Here is a 27,208-nt window from a genome sequence, read left to right as displayed (position 1 = left end):
AAAGCTGAAATATTGTTACATAAACTCAAACAGTATAAAGATGTTGCCTCTTGGATCACTGACAGAAGCTTTGTGTCTCACATACTCAAATTAGGGGAGTTACAGGCTCTCATTCTTCCGCTCCTAGAGAGTGGCAGGCTTGTAGGTAAGGTTGTGTCTAAACTACAGCCCTCTTTCGATATTTAGACATGCCCAAAGCCTTGGTGAAGCTAAACGCTCCAACATCCATTGTGGGTCATGTTATCAGTAAAGAATATTTAGAACATTTAAAATCGGGGCTAGAGCTGGCCAAGGCTGTAAGTAGCGGCTGCTCTTTTAACCAGCCCTCTACTAAAAATCGGAAAATTGCGTCGTTAACGGTGTAAAATAAGACACTTAACCACAATTCAACTTTATTTTAGCGTTTTATTAATGCGCCTCTTTAAACTCGCAACAAGACAAACGGGTCTGGATGGGCTGAAACACGTTTGAAGCAAGCTTGGTGGTTTTCCTTTTACAAACCGCGTCACCATGCAGTCGTTTTCCAGTAAACCATTAGAGTACAATTTCTAAATCTGATTAAAAGATAAACTCCTACCGCGTTTCTTTATATACAGTGATAACCACAGGTTACAGCTAAAGGGTTCTGGAGTTGTCTCTGCTGATTTTAATGAAAAGGAAACTGAACGGCTACGTGATGTGGTTTATGAAGGGCCAGATTCGTATCAGGTTCCTCATGCTGAGTTAAAAGCATTTGCGGAAATTATGCCAGTCTAGACGTAGCCTATGTCTACACTGCAGCGTATTTGCACAAAAGCAGCCATTTTTGCGCAAAAACTCACGGAGTGTCCACACTACAAGCGTGTTTTTGCACAAGAAATAGCACAGGAGATCCTCAGAAGAGAGCGGATCTTTCTGCACAAGAGTTATTCCTCTTTCTACAAGGAATAAGCCTCTTTGCGCAAGAACTCTTACGCAAAAAGGCATGTGTGGAAGGACACAGATGCTTCCTTGTGCAAGAGAGCCCATGGCAGTGTAGACTCGGTCTTGCACAAGAACTTTTTGCGGAAGATCTCTTCCCATTATATATGTAACCCTTCTGCTGGGTAGGCCTGGCAGTAACCAGAGCTGGGTTCAATATCTTGGGGTCCATCTTACACAGAACTGGCTCAAGCCCCCACCCAGTAATCTGGGAAATTCACACACCCCTGGGTGCCTCTGAGAGCCAATGCTTCCCCACTCAAGCACTGAGTCTGAGTGTAGGAAAGAAACAGTTAATGAAACAGAGAGAAGTCATACAGCATTACTTGGGGAAAACACCACAAACAGAGTTCATAACCCAAACATGAGCTAAGCCCCCTACCCCCAGACAAGAATCACCTGAAGTCCAAAGAGTCCGACACCCCAAAAGTCTCTGTCCCTGGTCTGTGCCACCCAGAGTCCCAAAGTTCACCCACAGGGTTTCACCTCCCAACCTGGGTAGAAATGGGGGTGGGGATATAAAGAGGGGGCACCTTATGACACTCTGCCATGCTCCACCAGCTATCTCATCCCATGTCACCAGACGCTCCACTGGTCACCTGCCGCCGCTCTGCTCCACGCCACTGGTCGCCGCTCCTCGCCTAATGCCGCTCCACGCCACTGGTTGCCGCTCCTCGCCTGCGGCCGCGCCGCACCACGCCGCTGGTCACCCCTCCTCGCCTACTGCCATGCCGCACCATGCTGCTGGTCACCGCTCCTCACCTGCTGCCACGCCGCACCACGCCGCTGGTCACCCCTCCTCGCCTACTGCCACGCCGCTGGTCACCGCTCCTCACCTGCTGCCGTGCCACACCACGCCGCTGGTCACCGCTCCTCACCTGCTGCCGCTCCGCACCACGCCGCTGGTCACCGCTCCTCACCTGCTGCCACTCCACACCACGCCGCTGGTCACCGCTCCTCACGTGCTGCCGCTCCGCACCATGCCGCTGGTCGCCGCTCCACGCCTGCTGCCGCTCCACACCACGCTGCTGGTCGCTGCTCCTCGCCTGCTGCCGCTCCGCACCACGCCGCTGGTCACCGCTCCTCACCTGCTGCCGCGCTTCTGGTCACCGCTCCTCGCCTACTGCCGCTCCGCGCCACGCCACTGGTCGCCGCTTCTTGCCTGCTGCCACGCTTCTGGTCACCGCTCCTCACCTGCTGCCGCTGGTCACCGCTTCTCGCCTACTGCCGCACCACGCCACTGGTTACCGCTCCTCACCTGCTGCCGCGCCACACCACGCCGCTGGTCACTGCTCCTCGTCTACTGCCGCTCCGCACCACGCCGCTGGTCACCGCTCCTCACCTGCTGCCGCTCCGCACCACACCACTGGTCACCGCTCCTCGCCTGCTGCCGCTCTGCACCACGCCGCTGGTCACCTCTCCTCACCTGCTGCCGCTCCGCACCACGCCGCTGGACACCGCTCGTCACCTGCTGCCGCTCCGCACCACGCCGCTGGTCGCCGCTCCTCGCCTGCGGCCGCACCGCACCACGCTGCTGGTCACCGCTCCTCGCCTGCTGCCGCACCGCACCACGCTGCTGGTCACCGCTCCTCGCCTGCTGCCGCACCGCACCACGCTGCTGGTCACCGCTCCTCGCCTGCTGCTGCGCCGCACCAAGCCACTGGTCGCCGCTCCTCGCCTGCCGCTGCTCCGCACCACGCCGCTGGTCGCCGCTCCTCGCCTGCTGCCGCGCCGCACCACGCTGCTGGTCACCGCTCCTCGCCTGCTGCTGCGCCGCACCAAGCCGCTGGTCGCCGCTCCTCGCCTACTGCCGCACCGCACCGCGCCACGCCATGCCACTGGTCACCGCTCCTCACCTGCTGCCACGCCGCACCACGCTGCTGGTCGCCGCTCCACGCCTACTGCCGCACCGCGCCACGCCATGCCACTGTTCACCGCTCCTCGCCTGCCGCCACGCCGCTGGTCGCCGTTCCTCGCCTGCCGCCGCACCACACCGCTGGTCGCCGCTCCTCGCCTGCTGCCGCACCGCACCGCGCCACGCCATGCCACTGGTCACCGCTCCTCACCTGCTGCCACGCCGCACCACGCTGCTGGTCGCCGCTCCACGCCTACTGCCGCACCGCGCCACGCCATGCCACTGTTCACCGCTCCTCGCCTGCCGCCACGCCGCACCACGCCACTGGTCGCCGTTCTATGCCTGCTGCCGTGCCGCACCACACCGCTGGTCGCCGCTCCTCGCCTGCTGCCGCGCCACACCACGCCGCTGGTCGCCGCTCCACGCCTGCTGCCACGCCGCACCACGCCGCTGGTCGCCACTCCACACCTGCCACCGCTCCGCACCAAGCCGCTGGTTGCCGCTCCTCGCCTGCCGCTGCTCTGCACCAAGCCGCTGGTTGCCGCTCCTCGCCTGCTGCCGCGCCGCACCATGCCGCTGGTCACCTCTCCTCGCCTGCTGCTGCTCCGCACCACGCGGCTGGTCACCGCTCCTACCGGCCATGTTACACCACCAGCCAGTGATTCCCACCGGCCACTCTGCTGGTTGTCGCCACTTCACTGGCTGCACTTGATCTGGCTCTCAGCCAAACCAGTGATTTCAGCTCTCAGGGTATGTCTACACTACCATCCTAGTTCGAACTAGGAGGGTAATGTAGGCATACCGCACTTGCAAATGAAGCCCGGGATTTGAATTTCCCGGGCTTCATTTGCATAAGCGGGGAGCCGCCATTTTTAAAACCCCGCTGGTTTGAACCCCGTGTAGCGCGGCTACATGGGACTCAAACTAGGTAGTTCGGACTAGGATTCCTATTCCGAACTACCGGTACACCTCAACTCTTGCATCTCAGAGTCTCAGTTTGAAACCCAGAGTTGTACATGGTCAGCATCAAGGAAAGGGAGACCACAACATGTTTTAAAGGTTAACCAGACGTTGAGAAATCTCCAGAAAAGTTCAGGATTCGATTTGAATTTGTATCAAACATTCAGCTTGGTGCTTTTCTTAAGAACCGGCTGAGCATCTGTCCATTAGCAAAATCCTAAAAAGCCACGTGAAAAAGAAACATCATTGTACATCTGTAATGTTCCAGCTGAGACAAAGGTCTAAGGGGAATGTTTAACCACAGAAATGAGGGGAGAAAGGGCATTTTTACAGGGATTCAGTTTATGATTAATGGACATATCCCATCAACAGGTACAAAAGGGCAAATAGAAATGAAACATCAATAAAACTCAAAGGAGTGTTACATTTCCATTACATTTGTTACCCCAGTTTATCTCATTAAGGCAGAAAAACTGAAAGCTCCTATTGGCTAATTGCTTGACACCCCCCCCCGCCCCGGCATGCACAGTATAAAAAGTGGAAATTTGTGTTTTCTTCTCTTGATCTTACTAGAATCAAGAGTCACTGCTACACGCAGCAATGGAACCGCTGGGAGCAACCACGGTGTTCCTGGTCATTTGTGTCTCTTGCCTTCTCTTCCTCTCCATGCAGAGAAAGTCGCCTGGAGGGGGGAATCTGCCGCCCGGGCCTGTTGCTTTTCCCCTCATTGGGAACATGCTGCAGCTGAATCCAAAGAACATGCCCCAGCAAATAGAGCAGGTAAGGGAGTTTTCTGGGTGCCCGTTGCTGTGTTCTTAGCAGGCATTTAGCTCAGCCTGGCCTGCTGGCAGTGCCATGTTCTTATAACCAGGGAATTGTACAGCATAGAAGTGTGCTAGGAACGCACAGACAGACACATCGATGGGGAAAGGGTTTAAAACGCAGGAGTTTAACAGCCTGATGCATTGAAATGTCCAGGAGGCCCAGAGCTCCAAGGTGTGTGGGTGCCTAAATCTCAATGAATCAGTGGAGTCTGGCTTCTCACTACTGTTCCTAGGAGGAGCGGGGCTGAAATGGCCAAATCGGGACGGTTCTCACTAGTTACACTTCCAAAGTGTTAGCTCCGTGGCAGGAAAGCGCTGCCCCAGCAGTCTGTAATGTGATCTCCACACAAATTTGTAATGAAATGGATCAAAGCTAAAGCTTACAGGCCTCGCGTGTGAAACTTTTACAGCTCAGTAGAACGTACGGCCCGATTTTCACCATCTACTTGGGCTCCGAGCGGGTTGTGGTGCTGCATGGATACGAGGCTGTGAAGGAGGCTCTGATCGACCTCGGGGAGGAGTTCAGCGGAAGAGGAAGCATGCCCCTATTCGAGAAAACTGGCAAGGGAACAGGTACCTTTCGTGCAATTTCTGCATCGAGAGGGGAGCACGACTGAGAAGAGAAACGACACAGAGCTCTTGAAATCGGGTCCCTTCTACCAACATAAAGTTGGTCTAATCCAAGATCCAAACTCCCCTCTCTTGTCTATGTCAGGTTCAGGGTCCAGCACAGCACAGCGCTACTGCAAACAGTATTGCAATGTCTCTGGAATGCCATCTCCCTGGGAGACCACAGACATAGTAGCTGTTAAGTTGAACCTTTGGCTCAGCCATGTTTGGGTGTTAGGCAGACAGCGTCGGGCCTCCCTCCTTTCAAGCCTGTTCTCTCCCTGTTTCCAGGTATCGCTTTGACCAATGGGGAGCGGTGGAAACAGCTCCGGCGATTTGCCCTCACAACCCTGAGAACCTTTGGGATGGGGAAGAAAAGCGTTGAGGAGCGGATCCAGGAGGAAACCCGTTTTCTGGTGGAAAGACTCAGAAACACACAAGGTGGGGATTTTGTTACATACACTGAAAACGGAGCAGTCGAAGACTCTCGTCTTTCTTCAGAGGGGTAGCCGAGTCAGTCTGCAACAGGAAAAACAGAAAACAACAGAGTCGAGTTGCACGTCATCCACATGTCTTGTTCGTCTTTAAAGTGCTACTCGACTCTTTGTTGGTCTCTGTGTTTTTCTTGTCTTTCTGTTTTACACAATGCGGATTGTTTGGCTCCAGTGTCCATTGGCTGCTCCTGTAACAGCCCGTTCTGCTGCAGAGGGACAGGCTGTGTGAAACACCCGAGAGATGGCTGTTTCTGGCTGTGTGTTGCTCACATTTTCTCCCCTTCCCCGTGAGGCCAACGAGCAAATGGGAGACGGGCTGGAGGCTGCAGGTGCTCACACAATGAGCCGTGTTAGGGCGGGTGAGTTCCAGTGGGCCAGGCAGACAACCACCTGTGCCTGTAGTTTGCTAGTTCTCATTGTTTTCCTGCTCGGTGTCTTTCCCTTGGGAACAGTTGCCAGAGAAGGTCTGGTACCTGCCTCCCATGGCAGCGGCGCTCAGCCCCCGGCCTGCGGCCTCATGCAGCCCAGTCAGGCCATGTTGCAGCCTGGTTCAGCTGAGTGTTGAAAGGTCGTCCCCCCGCTACACTCCTGGGTTCCCGGCTGCCCAGCAGAGGGTCCAGCCGCATGGGGACTGGGTGCAGGTCCAGCCGACTGCTCTATGAGGCGGGCTAGGGGCCAACGCAGGCAGCCACTCGGCTCCACACAGCAGCAGTTCAGGTCCATGGTCGGCTCCGGGAGGCAGCTGCTCGGGCGCCTGTCCCCAGTATCCCAGGTAGCACAGACCTAAGAGTAGCCAACCCCCCTCCCCCCTCCAAGGTGAAATCGAGCAGTGAGGGCCATGAATTTGTGAGGGCCCTAGTGACAACACTACAGCAACACACGTACTGGCACAGGTAGGGCTTCCTGAATGGGATCCTGTTACAAAAGGGCTGGGCTCTGTGAAATGGGCCCCAGATCAGACAGGCGGGTGTCAGTCACACAGGGTCGGATGGCCCCTGGTCAGGCCAGAGGGGGCCGGGCTGGGAGCCGCACAGCAAACACACTGCAGCCGGATTGCCAAGGAAAAGGTGGGAAGTGCTTGTTTCATGCAGCGTGTGAGAGCAGAGTGTGGGGATGGGCAGCCGTTACCCCACCGCCCCAGGGCATATTGCCGCGAGCCCGCCTGGCCCTGTGGGGACGGAGCCCCAATGACTCAGTGACGGGTGGGGAGGGTGAAGCCAGCGACTTAAAACTGACTCTCTGTAGCGTTGTTTTGCTCCAGGGCGGCCCTTTGACCCCTCCCAATTCCTCACCCACTCCGTCGCCAACGTCATCTGCTCCATCGTCTTCGGGGACCGGTTTGACTATGCAGATCAGAAATTTTCTACTTTAGTTGGTCTCATTGTGGAAAACGGCAAACTCCAGCAGTCGCCCTGGGCAAGGGTATGTTCGGGGGTTTCATTTACGCTCTCCTGGGCACTGGGGGAGGGGACAGAGGTTTCTCTCAGTAAAGGCTAAGCCTCTCCAAACTGGGACACTCTGCTCCGGCACCATCTGTGGCATCATCAGGACCACGGCTCTTCCAGGACCAGAGTCCTTCTGGAGGGCTGGTGGGTGAGAGTCCTGTAGGCCGGCGGAGCAGCAGGCTGTGGGGCTACCTGGTGGGGCTCGGAACCCAGCTCCTGGCTGTGGGAGGGCAGTGGTGCTAGCGACAGGCTGAGCTGCCAGAAGGCCAGACCTGAGTCATTTGAGTGAACACTATCGTTATCTGGTACTAGAAGACTTATCTGGCATTGCCAGCTCCTTAAGGGCAGGGGCTTGGTGGTGTGGGGGGGTGCAGGAGTCAGGGAGAGCCTTGGGTATTTGGGGGGGCTGACAGCAGGCGGCTGGGAGTAAGGGGGGTGCAGGAGTCAGGGAGAGCCTTGGGTATTTGGGGGGGCTGAGGGCAGGAGGCTGGGGGTGTGGTGGGTGCAGGAGCGGCAGCCAGGGGGCTCCCTTTCCCAGGGCTGGGGGTAAGTGGGGGCTGTCTCCCTGGCAGAGGGGCCCCACTTACCCAGTCTGGTGACAGGTAAGCTGGCAAGCCCCAGTCCCAGCTGGCCACTCACTCGGTGGGGCTCATACCGGTGGTCACGGTGCATTTTGGCTCTCCCCAGGGCTTGCTGCCCCAAGTGGTGAGTGTGAGTATTGCATCCCTCCTCTCTCTGCCCTCTCCCTTCTCATATTGTGGAAAACAGTCCCATTCCCCACTCTTCCCATTTTCCTGGTACAGCCACACCCTGACCTTGCTTTAAGTTAGGAGAAGGGGAAACTGCCTTCCAAAATTGGTGCCATTAGCTCTTACCGTTTAGGAGGCGTTCTTGAACAGACAAATGCATATTTCTAAACTATGTAGTTACATGTCCAGGTATGTCAAGCTGTGCTTTTCTTTCATCCTTCTTAGCTGTATACTTTTTTCCCAACTCTCATGGATTACATCCCTGGGCCTCACCACAAGTTCTTTAAAAATGTCTGGAAGTTCAGAAGATTTGTTCAGGAAAGAGTGAAAATGCACAGAGAGTCTCTGGATCCCAACTGCCCTCGAGACTTTATAGATGCTTTCCTCATCAAAATGGACGAGGTGTGTGAGGGCAGGAGCCGGTTCCCTTTCCCGTGCAGAGGGTTTTACATCTCGTGGGGATGAATGTCTTAAGCAATAACATCAGCCTGGGCTTTGGGGGAGGCCCGACAGGAGACACGGTGTGTGCCCAAGAGACATGCAGGTCAACTCTGCTCTTCTCCTTCAAATTACAAAAAAAAATCACTCTATTGCACAGAAACGGCCCACGGTACTGCATCAATGCTGCTGTGAGCTCAGATCCTTTTGGCTATTTATGTTGGATATTTATAATGACGAGATTGGGTTATTTCTGGGGTCGCAGATGACAGTTTTTTCGGCCTGTATGAATATCTCATAGAGTTTTTCCATCAAAAAAAAGATCTTCTCCAAATCTACATTCCAGGAGCAAATAAATGGCCAGTCACACTTCAATGAGATATCTTTGGCAGAATGTGCCAGAGAGTTATTTATCGGTGGAACAGGGACAACCAGCACTACTCTAAAATATGGACTCCTGATCTTTCTGAAATACCCCGAAATACAAGGTAACTGTCTGTCTACCTGCCTGTCTTTCTGTCTGTCTGTCACAGACACACACACATGTGTGCGCGCACACAGACACACACACACACAGCTAGGACTTGAGTGATGTTGGTGCCAAATTGGTGTGACCGTGCCGAATGAATGATGTGGCGGTGTCTTGACGTGATTTAAACAAGGCCGAATAAGAGAGGATTCTGGGAGCAGGTTCTCATCAAGCAGCAGTGAACTGCAGTGAACCTGATGAGTGAAGCTGGCAAGGATTTCTGGCCACCGATACTGGCTGATTGGTCGGGCGATATGGACTCTTTGAGAAGTACCTAGCGCATGGGTGAAGGTCCAGCCTGCAGCACAAGCTGACCTGGTCATCACCTCGCAGAAGGTGACGCAGAAGGACAGGCAGAAGCCAGAGTGAATGACTGATGAGAGAGGAAGAGCGGGGCCCTTGGGGACTGTTACCCCCTTACTAAAACTCAGTGGGAGTTTTTGATTGGCCAGCTCCCAGTACCAAAAGGGGAAGGTCCATGAGAAATCAGGGCCATGAGACAGCCCAGACCCCAGAGACAATGGAAAGCAGCCAACACTCCAGCTCAGAATGATGGACAGGATGGACAGGCCAGTGAGAAAGTTAAGGGGCCAGTGTGAGCTGGGATCTTCTGGGTCGCTCTGAGAGAAAGCAGAGAGAGCTAAGAAGAGCAAGGTGTGTGGAGAGACAGACCTGCAGTGCCAGAGCCCAAGGAGCGCAGACCCTGTGCTGGGGGCAATCCTGCAGTGACAGAGCCAGGCGCACACAGCCCACGGAGCGCAGACCCTGTGCTGAGCAGCAGACCTGCAGTGACCAGAGCGCCAAAGGGGACAGAGAAGCCACACAAGGAGCTGGGGGCTGGTAAAGCAGCACAGTCTGCAGCTGGGTGTGGTGAGCAGCTAAGACCAGCAAAGTGAGGGGAGAGGCTCTGGGCAGGGAGACACCACCAGCCAAGAGGCCCTGCAGGCCAGACTAGGAGAGGGGTCCTGCCACCCAGAGCCTGAGGCCGTGTGGTCACTGCCAGAGCAAGCGTGTCCACCCTGCAGCCCCCCTGCAGCACAGCCAGGGCCTGAGAGAGAGCCATGGGACCTATAAGGAACAGACTGTGAACAGTCCTTACACTCTGCAGACGGCTGTTTGTGCTGTCCCCGTGCTACAGAGTGAGGCTGTGTGTTCTCATTTAACCTCTCGCATTTTTCCTTATTCTTTTCTTTTTACTCAGTTGCTGTTTAATAAATTGTATTTGCTTTGAATGGTACAAAATGCTCACTGGGCCAAGAAAGCCAGCAGTGTGCAGAGAGCAACCCGGAGAGGGGACACCCTGCCCCTGCCCTAAGTGACTACAAGGTCGGGGATTAAGCCCCAGAAAACCTGGGCCCAGCCTTGTTGGCATGTCGAGGACTCTGCTACTCAGGAGAGTGGCAGGGGAGCCCTCAGAGTGAGGGAGGCCATGGGGTAAAGGAAGTGGGAGCGGGGACTCAGACCCTTTCGCTGGTCCATTTCACCGGGGTGGTGTAGAAGCCAGGAAAGTTCCCCACAATAGCGGGACCATTCCCCTGCTTACAAAAGGGTCTCGTGGCCACTGAGGCAAGGACCCCTCATCTCACCCACTCATCAGTCCTGGTGGCCCAGTGCCGGTGTAGCTTCCGATACACCAACTCACCAGGTTGGCTGGAATCCCAACAAGCAGACAGGGTGACGCAGTGGTGGGCAAATCTGTGGGAACCCTCCTACACCCCATTATCGTTAGACCTCTCACCTGGTTACAGAGAAAGTTCATGAAGAGATTGACCGGGTGATTGGGCGGAGCCGAAGCCCCGGCATGGCGGATCGAAGCCGGATGCCCTACACAGATGCCGTGATACATGAAATCCAGAGATCCCTTGCACTTGCGTCTATAGGTGCCCCGCGTGCTGTGACTAGAGATGTTCATCTCAGGCAGTTTCTCATTCCCAAGGTCAGTTCCCAGTCTGCCTGTGGTTTACTCTTTTCCCCCACGGAACGTTGAATTCCTCACCAGAAAAATGCCCGAACTAGATTTGGGTGGGAGGTGGTTTTGCTGATTTGCCAGTGAAGTACCAATTGGTATTGAAGCCCTACAAGGCCCTACATGCAGCAGAAGAGCAATTCATAGAAGCATAGAATTTCCATCTGAAGTTGGATTTTTCATCCAAAACAGGGTTTCAGATCCTAGCCGTGGCACTTAGACAAGGAACAGGGGCCACTGACCCACAGAAAAAAATCAGTTGGGGCCAACACCCAAGTGAGAAACCAAAAAAAACCCCTCACTGACCTTGTCCCCTAAGTGAGAAGTAGAAAATGAACCCCTCAGAGATGTGACCCCCAACTCAGAAATAGAAGACACACCCCTCCAGCTCCATCCCCATAGGAGTGAGAGGGAGGCACCCACGTTACCTAGTAAACTCGGAATCTATTGTCTGTCCCCTTCACTATTTACCACACTCCTAGCTTTGTGTCATTAGCAAACTCCATCTGCGGTGAATTTATTTTTCCTTTCAGGTCATTAATTAAAGACATTAAAAGCCAAAAACCAGCCCCTGTGGGACCCCGCTGAGAACAAACCCGCTCACTGACAGTACCAATTAAATGTTGAGCATCATTAGATAGCTGGTTTCAACTCATTGCATGTTGGCCATCAGAATTCTAGATTCTGTTTCTTAAATCAAAATCTCGTGTGATACCAAGTCATGGCTTACTGAGGTCTACGGGTATTATGCTGTCACTGCCCTTATCAAACACTTTGGCAATCTTGTCAAAAAGGATCCTAAGTTAGTTTCACAGATTCTACGTTTCATAAGCCCATGGTGATTTGCATTAGTTACATTAGTGTCCTTTAATGCTTTATTAACTTAGTCCCGTAAAATCTGCTCCATAATCTTGCATGATCTCCCCCAGTCCAGCTCAGCAAAGGCTGGGGATCTCTCTGGCGGAGGATACCCATTCCCTGTGTTTTTTCTCCATTTGCTCATTCAGGGCACCACGATATTCCCTGTACTGAAGTCAGTTCTATATGACAGCAGGGAATTTCCAAACCCAGAGCAATTCAACCCGGGACACTTCCTGGATGCCAATGGTGCCTTTAAGAAGAGTGACTTCTTCATGCCCTTCTCTGCAGGTAAAAGAAGTTGGTTTTGTTTGTCTCCCAGCTCTGCCTGGTTGCTCCCAGACTGGTTTGTGCGCGGTGTTTTCCGGGGCCCCACAGAGGTGGGAGTGGGTGGGTGGGGCTGGTGTGGTGTTTGGTAAGAACCAGCCACGTGCCCGGGCTGCGCATGGATGACTCTTTGCTCCCCGCTGTGGGTGGCCTGCTGGCTGGGACTGGCAGTGCCGCTGCGGTAGGGCTCCACTGGAGCCAGAAAGGGCAAAGAGCCCCTTCCCACCTGTCCAAGGCCTTGACTTCAGCCTTCCTGATGTCATCCGTGCGGGGAACTTCACTTCTCCAGAGGAGCCCAAACAACCGAGCTCCCTGCGAATGGTGCAGTCGAGGCTTCCTCCTCTCACCTGCTACTCCTGCTCCTCTTACTTCCCCCTTCGGCCTCGGCACCACCAAGTCGCTTCCTCAGAAGCGTGTCCAGCGCCTCTGGAGAGGAGATGAGCTGTTCCTCTGCCACCCCCACATCTCCCCCCTTCACACAAAAAGCCTTTCCAATGGCAATGTAGGGAACTCAGCCCTTCAGAGTTTCTACTTCAGCGTGGCTTCTGAAGTCCCCGTTCGCATCCGGACCTCCCTGAGCTCTGAGGAGACGGCCGACCTCCTCCGACCACTTGCCCTCGGTTACTGGGCGCGTCCGTTTAACCCGGAGGTTTTGCTTCCGAACAAGCAGTGTGTAAAATGTGCTGTGCAGGGAGGTGTCCGCGGTCAGTTCAAAGTTCCTTTTTCCGTGCAGGGAAGCGGATTTGCCTGGGAGAGGGGCTGGCTCGGATGGAGCTCTTTTTGGTGCTGACCACCATCTTGCAGCACTTCACCCTGAAGCCCGTCATGGACCCCACCGACGTCGATATTACTCCAGTGTCCAGTTTGATGACACATGTACACAAACCGTTCCAGCTCTGTGCCCTACCCCGAGAACGCCAGTGAAAGGTCACCTCAGCGCCAACTACCCCTTGCTCTCAGGGGTGCTCAACCCCCTGCTGTGTCCCTATTCCATCCTCACACCAGCCCTGACTCCACCTCTTCGCCTAAGAGCTCGGCCCCACCCCCTCTGTTCCCGGCCCAGCTCTGCCCCACCCCACGTCCTTTCCCTCCCTTTAACCAGGTGCACCCCTCACCTTGCTCTTCCCGTCCCTCCCCCATCCCACCTCCTGCCCCGAGCCTGTCTTCTCCCCGCTCCAGAAAGGTGAGGTGGGAGAGTGAGGGTTAGCAGTGAGAAGGGGCTCAGAGCACAGGGTGGGGGTGCAGGAATCTGGGCAGGGGGTTGAGAGGAGGGGGAGCTCAGAGAGCGGGGTGGAGGTTATGGCAGTGGATGGGGGGTAGCAGCCGACTTCTACCCAAGGCGTCCTGAGACAGCAGGGACCGCACCTCCCGCCCACCAGCTTGTCCCTGAGGCATGGGGCTGTGATCCAGCTTGTCCCCAGATATGGTGGGACTGTTCCCCTTCCCTCCCAGTCCTGTGGGGCTTACCTCCTCCTCCCCCCACTCTGGTGCTGTGGCCAAAGGTGGGGGAAGTGTTTGGGGCTGAGGGAGGCCACTTACTTGGTCTGGTGGCCAGCAAGATGGTGAGCCCTGGCATCAGCTGGCCACTCTCTTGGTACTTCAGCACCCCCCTGTGGTCACTCTGCAGTGCAGCTGTCCCTGCAATCAGCCCCCTCCTTCCCTTTCCATATTATGGAGAACAATCCCATTCCAGGCAGATCCTCTTTTCCTGGCACAACCCAGCCCTGGCCTTGCTTTAAGTGAGGAGAAGAAGAAGCTGCCCACCGAATTTGGTGGTCCAAGCTCTTACTGTTTAGGAGGAGTTCTTGACCAATCGGACTCACCGATGGACGGACAGAAAGACGGACCATTGCACGTTTCTAACATATACAGAGGGGTGGGTGTCGTTTTGTGATACAAAGTCTGGGACGGGACTGTGCTGGGAGGTGATGATTCCATCCTCAAAGATGCTCAGAACCCACAGGATGTGATGCTCTTTTAGCTTTGGTATTGGAGGGTGCTGTGGACCTCGTGGGAAAACTGGTGGTGGAGGTTTAGGTCAAAGCTGCAGGAATTCACTGAACACAGCACCTTGAGTGAGGGAGGGGAAAGGAAATCAATTGGGAAGGGCTCCAGACGAAGCGAGGGAGAGCAAAGATCTCAGAGAGGTGATTGAGAGAGGGCAGAAAGTCTCCACAGAGAGAAACCGTGTCGGAATGAAGCGAGAGCTGCCAACAGCGAAGCAGAGCGGGATTTTGCAGAAGTAACGAAAACCAATGTGAAAGGCTGTTTCAGCCCCGTCAATAATAAGGAAACAAGGGAAGAAACAGGGGGAATGCTAAGCCCCGGGCAGTGGCTGGAGAGTGAAGATGATCTAGGCTTTGCTCAACAGCTGTCCATCGGCGAAACCCTGGAGAGCAACATGAACAGGAGACACTAAAAGGGAACATCACCGGAAGTGCAGAATGTTTGACCAGTTGGGTAGGAAGAGAAGAGAAGAACGAGATCGTTTGGGCAGCTTTGCAGAGGTTCAGTGAATGATTAATTGTCATGCTCCATCACCCAGTGCCAAAGGGCAAAGAGAGATAAGACAGGAATAAAACTCAAAGGGCTCTCACAGCTCCAGTCACTTTTGTTAGCCCAGAGTTTATCTTGCTAATGCAGAGAAATGGAGAGCTCCTATTGGCTAACTGCCTGGCCCCGCTCTTGGTGAGCGCAGTATAAAAAACTGGGAATATGTTTTTCCTTCGCTTAATCTCCCCGGAATCCAGAGCTGTTGCTACTCACGACAATGGAACCGCTGGGAGCAACCACGGTGCTCCTGGTCATTTGTGTCTCTTGCCTTCTCTTCCTCTCCGCAAGGAGAAAGACGCCTGGAAGAGGGAAGCTGCCCCCAGGGCCTGTTGCTTTTCCCCTCATTGGGAACATGCTGCAGCTGAATGCAAAGAACATGCCCCAGGAATTAGAACAGGTAAGGGAGTCTTCTGGGTGCCCGTTGCTGTGTTCTTAGCAGGCATTTAGCTCAGCCTGGCCTGCTGGCACTGCCATGTCGGCTCAAATTTCTGACTCACTGTTCCACCAAACAATCAGTCTTGGATGCTAGATGGAAATGATATGGGATGAGACACTGCTTGTGTTGGGGGTGTCTTATCCTCACATAACCCAGAGCCCCCACAGCGGCACTGCCATAGCTACAAGCTATCCCAGCCTGGGGACAGTATCCTAATGGGTTATGTAAGGAAATGGGACAGAAAAACTTTCAGGTCTGTTCCCACCTCTGATACAGACTCCAGCTGTACCCTTGGGCATGTCACGTCACCTCTCTCTGCCTCCATTTCCCGTCCATAAAACTGCTCTAATGACATTTGCCTGCATCACAAAAGGATGGGAAGGCAGAAATTGCAGCTCAGCGTGGGAGAAATGATGCTACACGCTGCGTCTTCTGGTATTTTAGCCAGCTCTGCAAACAACCTGGGATTGCACAGACAGGTTTGATTCTCCCCTTCCTTTTGTAAGCGGGGGAATGGTCCCGCTATTGTGGGGAACTTTCCTGGCTTCTACACCACCCCGGTGAAATGGACCAGCGAAAGGGTCTGAGTCCCCGCTCCCACTTCCTTTACCCAATGGCCTCCTTTACCTTGAGGGCTCCCCTGCCACTCTCCTGAGTAGCAGTGTCCTCGAAATCCCAACAAGGCTGGGCCCAGTTTTTCTGGGACTTAATCCCCAACCTTGTAGTCACTTTGGGCAGGGGCTAGGGTGTCCCCACTCCGGGTTGCTCTCTGCACACTGCAGGCTTTCTTGGCCCAGTGATCATCTCATACAGTTCAAAGCAAATACAATTTATTAAACAGCAACTGAGTAAAAAGAAAAGAATAAGGAATAACGAGAAAGGTTAAAAGAGAACACACAGCCCCGCTCTGCAGCACGGGGACAGCACAAACAGCAGTCTCACCGCACCCAGCTGCAGACTGTGCTGCTTTGCCAGCCTCCAGCTCCTTGTGTGGCTTCTCTGTCCCCTTTGGCTCTCGGGTCACTGCAAGTCTGCTGCTCAGCACAGGGTTTGCACTCCGTGGGCTGTGTGCGCCTGGCTCTGACACTGCAGGTCTGCCCCTCAGCGCAGCTTGCTCTTCTTGCTGCTCTTCTTAGCTCGCTCCTTTTCTCAGAGAGACCCAGAAAATCCCAGCTCACATGGAGGACGGGACCTGGTCTCCTAATTTCCTCATTGGCCTCTCCAACCTGTCAATCAGGCTGTGCTAGAGTGTTGGCCTCTTTCCAGTGTCCCTGGGGTCTGTCAATCTCAGGGCCCTGATTTCTCATGGACCCTTCCCCTTTTGATACTGGGAGCTGGACAACCAAAAACTCCCACTGAGTTTTACTAAGGAGCTAACAGTCCCTCTACACCAGGGGTCTCCAAACTACGGCCCGCGGGCCGGATGCGGCCCGCGAGGCCCTCTCATCCAGCCCGTGGAGACCTTTTTGTCTGGCCCCGCCTTCCGCGTGCCGGTGTGACGAGGCGACCCCCGCCCGTCCCTGGGGCGCCGCCGAACGGGCCCTTCTTGCCGCGGGGAGGGGGGCCCTGTCAGGGGTGTGCGGCGTGTATTCACGCCGCGCCGGGGCAGGAGAAGCGGGCCGCTCCGCTGACAAGCGGCCGCGCGGCGGCAAACGGCGCAGGGGGCGGGGGTTAGCACGGGCGGCGTTCCCCCGCCCAGACTGACAGGGCAGCCGGCCAATCAGGGGGCAGGATGGGCGGTGGTGGTAACGCCCGCCCGGCGACGTGCGGGGGAACGTGAACCCCGGCGGGAACTTTAAAAAGGTGACCCCTTCCGCCCGGGGGGGGTGGGAAGGAGTGAGCGGTGGCAAGCAGGAGGGGAGGACAGCGTGCAGAGGAAGGGGAGAGCGGGGGAAAAGCCCCCCCCCTTCTCAGGAGTCCAGACCCGACGGCCACCCAGACGGCAGGACCAGCCCCGGCGGGAGGGGTGGGCGTCTGGATATACGACCGTCAGCCTGACGGACGAATCAAAGGTGACCGCCCCACGGTGGGGGGAGGTAGAGGGTCACACGAGGAGGGAAAGGAAGCAGCCCAGGGCAGAACTCGTTAGAGTTGGCGGGCTGACGAGTTACGGCAGGAGCCCCGTCAGCCGGACCGGAGCCAGCTGGTTCTGTGTCCTTAGGGCCCTGGGCTGGGGCCCGTGAGTGAGGGTGGGCCCGGGCCCCCCTTTCCCTCCCCTTCAGCACTGGAGGGAGTGCATGGTCAGAGTACCGGCCGCGCTGCGACAGAAGGCGCAATAGGCAACTGAAATTCCCCGTCGTGAAAGCGGCCCCTGAACTGCTGTTTGATAGTTAATGCGGCCCTCGGGCTGAAAAGTTTGGAGACCCCTGCTCTACACTGTGAATCCACACAAATAATGCGGGGTGCCCAGGACAAATTCTGCAGCCCCGTAACCGCTCTTCCCCTCCATTCTCTGCTCACCATGCCCTGAGACGCACACAGACTCATAGACCTCAAGGTCAGAAGGGACCACTACGATCACCCAGTCTGACCCCCTGCACAGCGCAGGCCACAGAATCTCGCCCACCCCTCTTAGAATAATCCTCTCACCTAGATCTCAGATATTGAAGCCTTCAAATACTTTGAAGACCCCAAGATGCAGAGAATCCTCCAGCTGTGATCTGTACCCCATGCTACAGAGGAAGGCAAAAAACCTCCAGGGCCTCTGCCAATCTACCCTGGAGGAAAATTCCTTCCCGACCCCAAATATGGCGATCAGCTAAACCCTGAGCATGTGGGCAAGACTCATCAGCCAGACACCCAGAAAGTTCTCTATAGTAACTCCTAGCATCCCTCCATTGACCTATTTCCCACTGATAATGAATGGTCAATTAGTTACCAAGATCATGTTATCTCATCAAACCATCCCCTTCACAAACCCATCTAGTTTAATCTTGAAACCAGATTGAAGCTTGTCTATTGATTTGCACAGGTGTGATCAGCTGGAAAGTGGACAGGAATTCTGCAGGGGATGTAAATGGGGAAACAGAATCTCACTTTTCTCCGTGTTTGGATCCAGAGGGCCGAGAGGAGTAAAGTGAAGGGAAACTCTTCTCACGTCAAAATCGGCCAGCGTGACTGAAGAGACGCAGGCCCCTTTCTGTGCAGTTAGAAGGGTCAATATCACCACGGAGTGGCTCCATATTAATGCAGGCTGCTCTTATAACCAGGGAATTGTACAGCACAAAAGTGTGCTAGGAACACACAGACAGACACATCGATGGGTAAAGGGTTTAAAAAGCAGGAGTTTAACAGCATGATGCATTGAAATGTCCGGGAGGCCCAGAGCTCCCAGGTGTGTGGGTGCCTAAATCTCAATGAATCAGTGGAGTCTGGCTTCTCACTACTGTCCCTTGGAGGAGCGGGGCTGAAATGACCAAATCGGGACGGTTCTCACTAGTAACACTTCCAAAGTGTTAGCTCCGTGTCAGGAAAGCGCTGCCCCAGCAGTCTGTAATGTGATCTCCGCACAAATTTGTAATGAAATGGATCAAAGCTAAAGCTTACTGGCCTCGCGTGTGAAACTTTTACAGCTCAGTAGAACGTACGGCCCGATTTTCACCATCTACTTGGGCTCCGAGCGGGTTGTGGTGCTGCATGGATACGAGGCTGTGAAGGAGGCTCTGGTCGACCTGGCGGAGGCGTTCGGTGCCCGAGGAAGCATTCCACTATTCGACAAAACTGGCAAGGGAACAGGTACACAACTAGGAAGAGAAAAGTGGTAGAGCTGCAGTTTCATTCATTCAGTATTCAGAGTGTCGCCCTCTGAGTCTGAAACTTTAAAAGCGACAAGTGGTGCTGTGTCCCTTTTGGGTATGTCTACACTACAGCGTTATTTCAAAATATCTCATTTCAAAAAAGTTATTTTGAAATAGCTTATTTCGAAATAACACGTCTAGAGAAAAAATGCATTTCGAAAAATCCTTTTGCTATTTTGAAATAGCGTGTCCACACTAATAGGATGCTGAATTGCACTTAAGGCTGGTCGGAACCAGTTCTGGTGGGGCATCAGGTCAGGAGTTACCTTGTGTGGCTGCTGCCTGAGGCTATCTGAGACTTGTTCTTAGAGGGAAACACTCTCTCCCTCCCCCCCCCCCCCCCCGGACTGCTGGTTCAAAGGTGTCCCTGCTTGCTTGCCTACCTCGCTGAGGGACAGCAAAGTATTTTTTTCTCTGCGTGCTCTGGTTGCCCTCACTCAGGACACCACAGCACTCTGCAGCATGGAGCCAGAGCCGCCCCTGGGCACTCTGGGGCTTCTCCTGGGCGTGTTGCTGTGAGCCTGGCAGCTGTTCTGCAGGCAGTAGCAGTCTCCCTGGTGTGCCCCACTGGGGGCTTGTGCCTCATTCCTCCCTCACGTCCTTCCACTTACCCCTCCCTAACACCCCTTCCTGCTGTACAATGAAAGACACAGGTGTTCATTACAACAAACCCACTTTATTAAACAAAAGTAGGGGAGGGGGAAGAAACTGAGGTGAGACTCCTCCTCTTTAAGGGCTCTGGGATGGGGGGAGAGAAAGGAGTTTTCTTGGTTGTGCCCAAGAGTGGCCACCAGGGCACCCTGGGAAGGGCTGGGGGCCCCCTATTTCAAAATAAGCATCTACACAGCGCTTATTTCAAAATAGCAATTTCAAAATTGTCGCTATTCCTTGTGGAATGAGGTGTGGAAGAAAACATTGTCCTCACTCTGAGCTTGTAAGCAACAAGTAGCCAGAGGCAGTTTTATTACTAGCTGCAGCAAGGGAAAAACTGGTTCAGACAGGCCTCAATATACTCCTATAGTTCCTTTCTCTTGACTTTGGGGTTCTCCTTAACCAGATTAAATACAACAATTTCAGGGTTTTTTAATTTCCTCTGGAAGTACGAGTACAGCACCAGCACTATTATAAATGTTAAAATCAAAACTCCCCACATAATTTGGAAAACACTATTCAAATCCATCCCCGAGATATCTCATCGCCTTACTGGCGCTACCCATGATTATAGGTTTGACCTCTACTGCCTGGTCGAGTTCCTCAGAGGTAGGTGTTTGTCCACGGTGTTTCCCCATCTGTGCATACCTCAGACGGCCAGCCCCGACATATCTTTGGGCATTGGCCACCAACTCCTCGATCTTTGCCTGCAGGGCCAGTAAACCCTCCTCTAGGTACTTTACTTCCACTGTGCCACTCAGGATCTCATGTTGGGTTACCCATTATTGCTGAAGTGCAATAGAGCCACATTCCATTAACGGTCAGGATCATCCGGCGAGGGGCTGTTATGCACACAGACGGATATGTAGAGGGCAGGATGGAGTGATCTGTCTGGGTAGTCAAACACCAGTAGGTACCGTTCATTTGGACCAGCTCGATGTTTTTGTTTCTCTGAGACAATCACATCAAACCTAGTCAGATTCGTCATGATGTTAAATGGGCAGGTACATAAAATTTCCTTATCAAAGTGGGTGCAACAATCCCTGGGTACAGGGAGGCTCCCACCCCTTCAGAATAAGCGATACCCTCGATCTATCTATATGCCCCTGCTTTGGTACAGGCAGGGTGGTTACCATTCTGATCACTGTGAGTGAGGAATCCCCAGAGGGGCCAAAAACAAACGGTCATACTATGGCCTGTCCAGGTGGGCCTTTGGGTCCTCATGGATTCTCTACTTCCTCACTCCCATGGATAGGCACAGGGGAGATGGGACTTACCACCATAAGGGCTGGGTGGTCAAAGCTATCCTCCAACATTGCTCTTCTAATACCTTTAATTTAGTTCCATTAATTAACAATCCAATTAGTCTCTGGTCTAAATATCTTGTTAGGTCTAGTGAAGTGGACACAGAGCTGGACAGATCCTTCAAACTATCCAGGATCAATCGGTTGGTTTGGCTGGTGTTTAGGCCTTCACGGGCACTGGATATTACTGCATCTACCAGCCTGGATTCTATACAATTTCTGGGCTATGACATGTGTTGCTAACAGAGTTTCCAGGCCCAAACCAATCTGCGATGGTATCTGCTAAGCCCCATTGTTGCCTAATCAGGCGCTTGCCAATTCCATTAGCCAGTCTAGCACAGAGCTGGTCTATACCAGTGTGGAACATCATCAAGGTAAGGACCAGTGACAGTTGTCCTGGTTCTGGGACAGGGGTCTGTTCAGGGCATGCTGCACAATTGGGAGGCTTTATTTTGTCCTTAAGGACCTGGTTAATAATACCCAAATGAGGGCAAGTTAGCAATGGCCATTGTTTAACAAATGACAGCCATGCCTCAGGGGTTACCTTTGTCTGGGCTTTAAGTGGTAAGCCCCAGTGGGAGTCAGTAGGTCCAACTTCAGTGGCTTGATAGTGTTTAGCTTCTTTCCCACAATATTCCATACAAACTTTAACTCAGAGGACTGTGGATTCTTTGTCCTCGTAGTGTTCATGTTGTTACAATAAATAAAATAATTATGTGTGAATGAGGGGAGGCCCAAGGCCGTGTATTCCCCATTGCTATTAGTGTGTATTTGTTCTATGTATGTGACTTGAAGGAGAGTACGTTGACTAGAGTCACTGTTTCTCTTATAGGACCAAGCATGGTTCACAGATGTTTAATTGATAACCCATGCAATTCCATAATTCTTGAGGCCTTTTAAGGCATCAGGCACCAATGAGTAGCAGAGCAAGTAGCTGTTATTGCAATGGTGAGGTTACTAGTTTCCTCGTTGTTGTGGGCATCTTTACTTAAATATGCTGATGTCCCGCTTGCCCGTGTTGTTTCTCATAGATTTCTTATTCTCTCTGGCCAAACCACTTTTATGGTTGGTGTGCAAATTTACAGAAGCTAAATATTTCATTTGTGTGAATTTCGAAATAAGCCCTCCACTATTTCAATTTAATTTCGAAATAGCGGTTTGGCTGTGTAGACGCTGGTTATTTCTAAATTGCTTTTCTGTGTAGACGAACACAAATAACGAGAGAGAATCATGAGCTTTTGGGGATAAAACCCGCTTCCCCAAATGGGTCGCCTTCCCTCTTCCACCACTGGGGCCCCAGAATGTGACATTCCCGCGTGTGCTCCAGAACTTGACCGCGCAGCACTCAGACAGCGTGTGTGCTGAGCCGCTGCCGGCTGAAAACCGAGTCTCACGGCGCGCAAAATCAGCTGAGTTTGTAGCGGCGTTCGTTAGCGCTGCAAGGTCAGGGAAAAACCAGAGTCGGTGAGCTGGACGGGCCTGTGGTGCCCGGATGTCAGGGTACCGAAGTTCAGTGCCGGCTTTCACCTCCCCCAAAGGGTCCGGTCTTCCCAGGGCAGCAGTGGAATGCCCCTGCAGGGCCACGTGGCACTCCTTTCCTCTCCAGGGCGTTTTCTGGACCAAGGCTTGTAACCGGGGCGCGGGGAGGGGAACCCCTGCAGGATGGGATGGGGAGGGAGCGGCGGGGTTGCTACCCTTGTTCCTTTGCTGCTGCTGGCAGTGGCGCTGCCTGCAGAGCTGGGCCAGGTGTCTGCTAAAGAGCTGCATGCGGCCTTACAGAGCCATGGCTCAGCGTAACCCTGTTGTGCAGTCGGGCCCACTGTGGGCACTCTCCTTCCTGAGCAATAGCGGGTGCAACTTGAAATCCTCCCCCTCCCACCAACATAAAGTTGGTCTAATCCAAGATACAAACTCCACTCCCTTGTCTATTTCATGGCCCAGGCTGGACGCGGATAGCACTGCTGCAGACCGTTCTTGAAGGTCACTGTAAGGTTGTCTCTTTAGGAGAGCACAGATACAGTGAGGTTGAAGTGGAACCTTTGGCTCAGGCATGTTTGGGTGTTGGCCAGACAGACAGACAGCATCGGGCCTCCCTCCTTTCAGGCCTGTTCTCTCCCCATCTCCAGGTATCACTTTGACCAACGGGGAGCAGTGGAAGAAGCTCCGGCGATTTGCCCTCACAACCCTGAGAAACTATGGGATGGGGAAGAAAAGCGTTGAGGAGCGGATCCAGGAGGAAACCCATTTTCTGGTGGAAAGACTCAGAAACACACAAGGTGGGGATTTTGTTACATACACTGAAAACGGAGCAGTCGAAGACTCTCATCTTTCTTCAGAGGGGTAGCCGAGTCAGTCTGCAACAGGAAAAACATAGAAAACAACAAAGAGTCGAGTGGCACGTCATCCATATGACGTGTTCGTCTTTAAAGTGCTACTCGACTCTTTGTTGCTCTCTATGTTTTTCTTGTCTTTCTGTTTTACACGATGCGGATTGTTTGGCTCCAGTGTCCATTGGCTGCTCCTGTAACAGCCCGTTCTGCTGCAGAGGGACAGGCTGTGTGAAACACCCCAGAGATGGCCGTTTCTGGCTGTGTGTTTCTCACGTTTTCTCCCCTCCTCCGTGAGGCCAACGAGCGAATGGGAGACGTTGGGCTGGAGCCTGCAGGTGCTCACACAATGAGCCGTGTTAGGGCGGGTGAGTTCCAGTGGGCAGGGCAGACAACCACCTGTGCCTGTAGTTTGCTAGTTCTCATTGTTTTCCTGCTCGGTGCCTTTCCCTTGGGAACAGCTGCCAGAGAATGTCTCGTACCTGCCTCCCATGGCAGCAGCGCTCGGCCCCCGGCCTGCGGCCTCATGCAGCCCAGTCAGGCCATGTTGCAGCCCGGTTCAGCTATGTGTTGAAAGGTCATCCCTCTGCAACACCCCCGGTTTCCCAGCTGCCCAGCAGAGGGTCCAGGCTGTCCACTGCCTGGCACGGTGGGGTGCAGAGGGTTTGGGGGCTGCTGCTCCTGGCTGGGATGTGGGGCAGGCACGTGGCAAGATTGCAGGGCCCCCAAGTGGATCCGGGTCTCTGTCAGCCCTGCAGGCTCTGGGTCTCAGGGAAGCTGCCCAGCCTCATGGGGTCCTTAGATGATGGTCATTCTCCTGTGTCTTTTCCTCTGTACTCTATGTGGGACACGGGGCCTTCCCCAGGGCCTTCCGTCCTTGCAACACAGACCTAAGAGTAGCACCACAGACATGAGGGGGATACGCAGCCTTAACCCCCCTGCCCAGGGCATACTGCAGTGAGCCCACCTAGCCTTGTATGGAGAGTCCCCCAATGGCCCAGTGCGCCGGTGACTCTGGTGTGAAGTCACTCCTGTAAAACTGACTCCTTTTCATTTTGGTTTGCTCCAGGGCGGCCCTACGACACCAGCCTCCTCCTCATTCATGTCGTCGCCAACATCATCTGCGCCATCGTCTTCGGGGACCGGTTTGACTATGAAGATGAGAACTTCGTTACTTTGATTAGTCTCATATTGGAAAACGGCAAACTCCCTCAATCTCTCTGGGCAGTGGTATGTTGGGAGCTTTGTTTTACGCTCTCATGGGCACTGGGGGAGGGGACAAAGATTTCTCTCATTAAAGGCTGCACCTCTCCAAACTGGGACACTCTGGTCTGGCAATCTCTGTGGCCTGTGAGGACCACGGATGTCCCAGGATCAGAGAGTGGGCCAGTAAGGAAGCAGTCTACCGGCTGCAGGGCTGCCCGATGGAGCAAGGACCCAGCACACGGCTGCGGGAAAACCAGTGGGGCTGGGAGGGCAGTGGGCCTAGTGGCAGGGGGAGCTGTCCAGGAGGCCAGGCCAGAGCTGAGTCATTTGATTGGACACTATAATTATCTGGTACTAGAAGACTTATCTGGTGTTGCCCAGATCCTTCACGGCAGGGGCGTGGTGGTGTGGGGGGTGCAGGAGTCAGGGAGAGCCTGGGAGATTTGGGGGGCTCAGGACAGGAGGATGGGGGTATGGTTGGTGCTGGAGGGATAGCCAGGGAGCTACCTCCCCAGCTCTGTTGGGAGGCCTTCTCCCTCTCCCCTTCCAGGACCGGGGGAGCAGAGTTCTCTGCTGGAATCGCTGCCCCCAGTGGTGAGTGTAAATATCCCATCCCTCCTCTCCCTTTCCATGTTCTGGAAAACAGTCCCATTCTCCACACTTCCCATTTTCCTGGCACAGCCAGACCCTGACCTTGCTTTAAGTTAGGAGAAGATGTAACTGCCTTCCAAAATTGGTGCCTTTGCTCTTATCGTCTTGAAGAAACAGACAGGCAGGCAGACGTACATTTCTAACCTATGTAGCTACATGTCCAGACATGTCAAGCTGTGCTTTTCTTTCATCCTTCTTAGCTATATACTTTTTTCCCAACTCTCATGGATTACGTTCCTGGGCCTCACCAGAAGATCTTTCAAAATGTCTTGAAGCTCAGAAGATTTGTTCAGGAGAGAGTGAAGATGCACAGAGAGTCTCTGGATCCCAACTGCCCTCGAGACTTTATCGATGCTTTCCTCATCAAAATGGACGAGGTGTGTGAGGGCAGGAGCCGTTTCCCTTTCCTGTGCAGAGGGTTTTACATCTCATGGGGATGAATTTGTTAAACAACATCATCAGGCATGGCTTTGGGTGAGGGGAGACACGGTGGGTGCCTAAGGAACATGCGGGTCAAACTCTGCTCTCCTCCGACATATTATAAAAAAAAATCATCTTATTGCACAGAAACGGCCCACGGCACTGCAGTAATGCTGCTCTCTTCTCCGGCCTCTTGGCTATTTATGTCGGATATTTATGATGGTTAGACTGGGTTACCTCTGGGGTAGCAGATGACAGATTTGGGGCCTGTGTGAATATCTCCTCGAGTTTTACCATCAAAAAAAGATCTTCTCCAAATCTATTTTTCAGGAGCGAATGAATAGCCAGTCACACTTCAAGATGGGAACTTTGTGTCAGTGCGCGGTAGAGTTATTTATGGCTGGAACAGGGACAACCAGCACTACTCTAAACTATGGACTCCTGATTCTTCTGAAATACCCTGAAATACAAGGTGTGTGTCTGTCTGTCTGTCACACGCGCGCACACACACACACACACACACACACACACACAATGCTTGGTACTGACCAGACCAGGAAACTGAGAAGCGCGAAGGGACGAGCGGGATAGAGAAGGAGCAGGGACAGACCCAAAACTCGCCAAATGTCCAATCGGTAGATGTGAGGAATGCATAGACTAATAAAGGCAGACAGATCGTGTCCCCCTGGGTCATCCCATCATGCCTGGCCTGCAAAAACGCCCCATTGCAACTGGCATTACTTGTTCCTGGATTCGTGGTCTGAGCAGAGAGTCCAAAGTCCGAATGGACCATAGCGATTGAATTTCTCTTGTAGAATGTCTTCTTGTTACCCTTTCAGCTACTCCTCCCCCCCTCTCCCAGAGCTTTCAGAAGAGCCCTGAATCGCCTGATTTGTTCTCTGTCCCGGCTTCCCCGCCCTTCGTCCCAGAGCTGGGACACCACGAATCAGCTGTTTGTGGCCGATCCATCTCTGGGAGGGAAGGCGAGGAGTAGGAAGCGTGGGGCTCCGGTTCCCCACTGCAGGAGAGGCGTGAGGAAAGGGGATAGGGGTGCTGTGTTGGCAGCAAGTGGCGTCCCAGTGGACGGCAGGGCATAGGCTGCACATCGCTGGATTTCAATCAAGCAGCCCCTCTCACGAGTCTTAGTGGCCCATCGCGGGAATAACTTCCGTAACACCAAACTGGCCAGGTTTGTTATAGTCCCAAATTGTAGACGAGGTGACGCATGGTGGGCAAATCTGTGGGAACCCTGCTCCTCCCCATTATCATTAAACCTCTCTCACCTGGTTACAGAGAAAGTTCAGGAAGAGATTGACCGGGTGATTGGGCAAAGCCGAAGCCCCAGCATGGCGGATCGAAGCCGGATGCCCTACACAGATGCCGTAATACATGAAATCCATAGATTCATTACCCTGATCCCTTTAGGTGCCTCCCGAGCTGTGACTAGAGATGTTCATCTCAGGCAGTTTCTCATTCCCAAGGTCAGTTCCCAATCTGCCTGAGAGCGATCACGTTGGTTTCCCCTTTTCCCCCACGGAATGAAAGCACCAAGTTCAAGGAAACGAGACCCAGATGCATCCTCCAGTCCAGCTCAGCAAAGGCTGGGGATCTCTCTGGCAGTGGGTACCCTTTCACCATGTTTTCTCTGCATTTGCTAATCCAGGGCACCACAATATACCCTGTACTGAGATCAGTTCTACATGACAGCAGGGAATTTCCAAACCCAGAGCAATTCAACCCGGGACACTTCCTGGACGCCAAGGGTGCCTTTAAGAAGAGTGACTTCTTCATGCCCTTCTCTGCAGGTAAAAGAAGCTGCTTTTGTTTCAGATCCCGGCCTGTCTCCCAG

The 27,208-nt window shown here is 53.7% G+C and overlaps 3 protein-coding genes across 3 annotated transcripts in view; all 3 read left to right on the top strand.

Annotated features, from left to right (window-relative positions):
- The first annotated feature begins 4,321 nt into the window (after positions 1–4,321).
- Positions 4,322–14,622, top strand: LOC102461998 (cytochrome P450 2H2-like). The gene is made up of 9 exons (XM_075934517.2): positions 4,322–4,555; positions 5,010–5,172; positions 5,500–5,649; positions 6,964–7,124; positions 8,122–8,298; positions 8,681–8,822; positions 10,612–10,799; positions 11,837–11,978; positions 12,748–14,622. The coding sequence occupies exons 1-9, from the start codon at positions 4,376–4,378 to the stop codon at positions 12,936–12,938; spliced, it is 1,494 nt and encodes a 497-aa protein (XP_075790632.2). The 5' UTR covers positions 4,322–4,375; the 3' UTR covers positions 12,939–14,622.
- A 145-nt stretch (positions 14,623–14,767) lies between these two features.
- Positions 14,768–27,208, top strand: part of LOC106731503 (cytochrome P450 2H2-like) — a 12,976-nt gene continuing 535 nt past the window's right edge. The window contains exons 1-8 of the mRNA XM_014570063.4: positions 14,768–14,964; positions 18,576–18,738; positions 22,882–23,031; positions 24,152–24,312; positions 25,140–25,316; positions 25,690–25,831; positions 26,653–26,840; positions 27,023–27,164. Coding sequence (XP_014425549.3) covers positions 14,785–14,964; positions 18,576–18,738; positions 22,882–23,031; positions 24,152–24,312; positions 25,140–25,316; positions 25,690–25,831; positions 26,653–26,840; positions 27,023–27,164 — 1,303 coding nt within the window. The 5' untranslated portion in view covers positions 14,768–14,784. The remainder of the gene's footprint in view (positions 14,965–18,575; positions 18,739–22,881; positions 23,032–24,151; positions 24,313–25,139; positions 25,317–25,689; positions 25,832–26,652; positions 26,841–27,022; positions 27,165–27,208) is intronic.
- LOC102460248 (cytochrome P450 2H2-like) overlaps positions 27,039–27,208 on the top strand; it is a 17,417-nt gene continuing 17,247 nt past the window's right edge. The window contains exon 1 of the mRNA XM_075934518.2: positions 27,039–27,164. The gene's annotated coding sequence lies outside the window, so the exon portion shown is untranslated. The remainder of the gene's footprint in view (positions 27,165–27,208) is intronic.

The sequence above is a fragment of the Pelodiscus sinensis genome, chromosome 8, assembly GCF_052426305.1.
Source record: "Pelodiscus sinensis isolate ZL-2025 chromosome 8, ASM5242630v1, whole genome shotgun sequence".
Classification (NCBI taxonomy): Eukaryota; Metazoa; Chordata; order Testudines; family Trionychidae; genus Pelodiscus; species Pelodiscus sinensis.
Note: the sequence above shows the minus strand (reverse complement) of the source record. Positions and strands in the feature narration are given on the sequence as shown.

Coding starts and splice junctions, on each gene's coding strand:
- LOC102461998 (XM_075934517.2), top strand. CDS start 4,376: ATGGAACCGCTGGGAGCAACCACGGTGTTCCTGGTCATTTGTGTCTCT. Junction 5,173..5,499: donor GAAAACTGGCAAGGGAACAG/GTACCTTTCGTG, acceptor CCCTGTTTCCAG/GTATCGCTTTGACCAATGGG. Junction 7,125..8,121: donor AGCAGTCGCCCTGGGCAAGG/GTATGTTCGGGG, acceptor CATCCTTCTTAG/CTGTATACTTTTTTCCCAAC.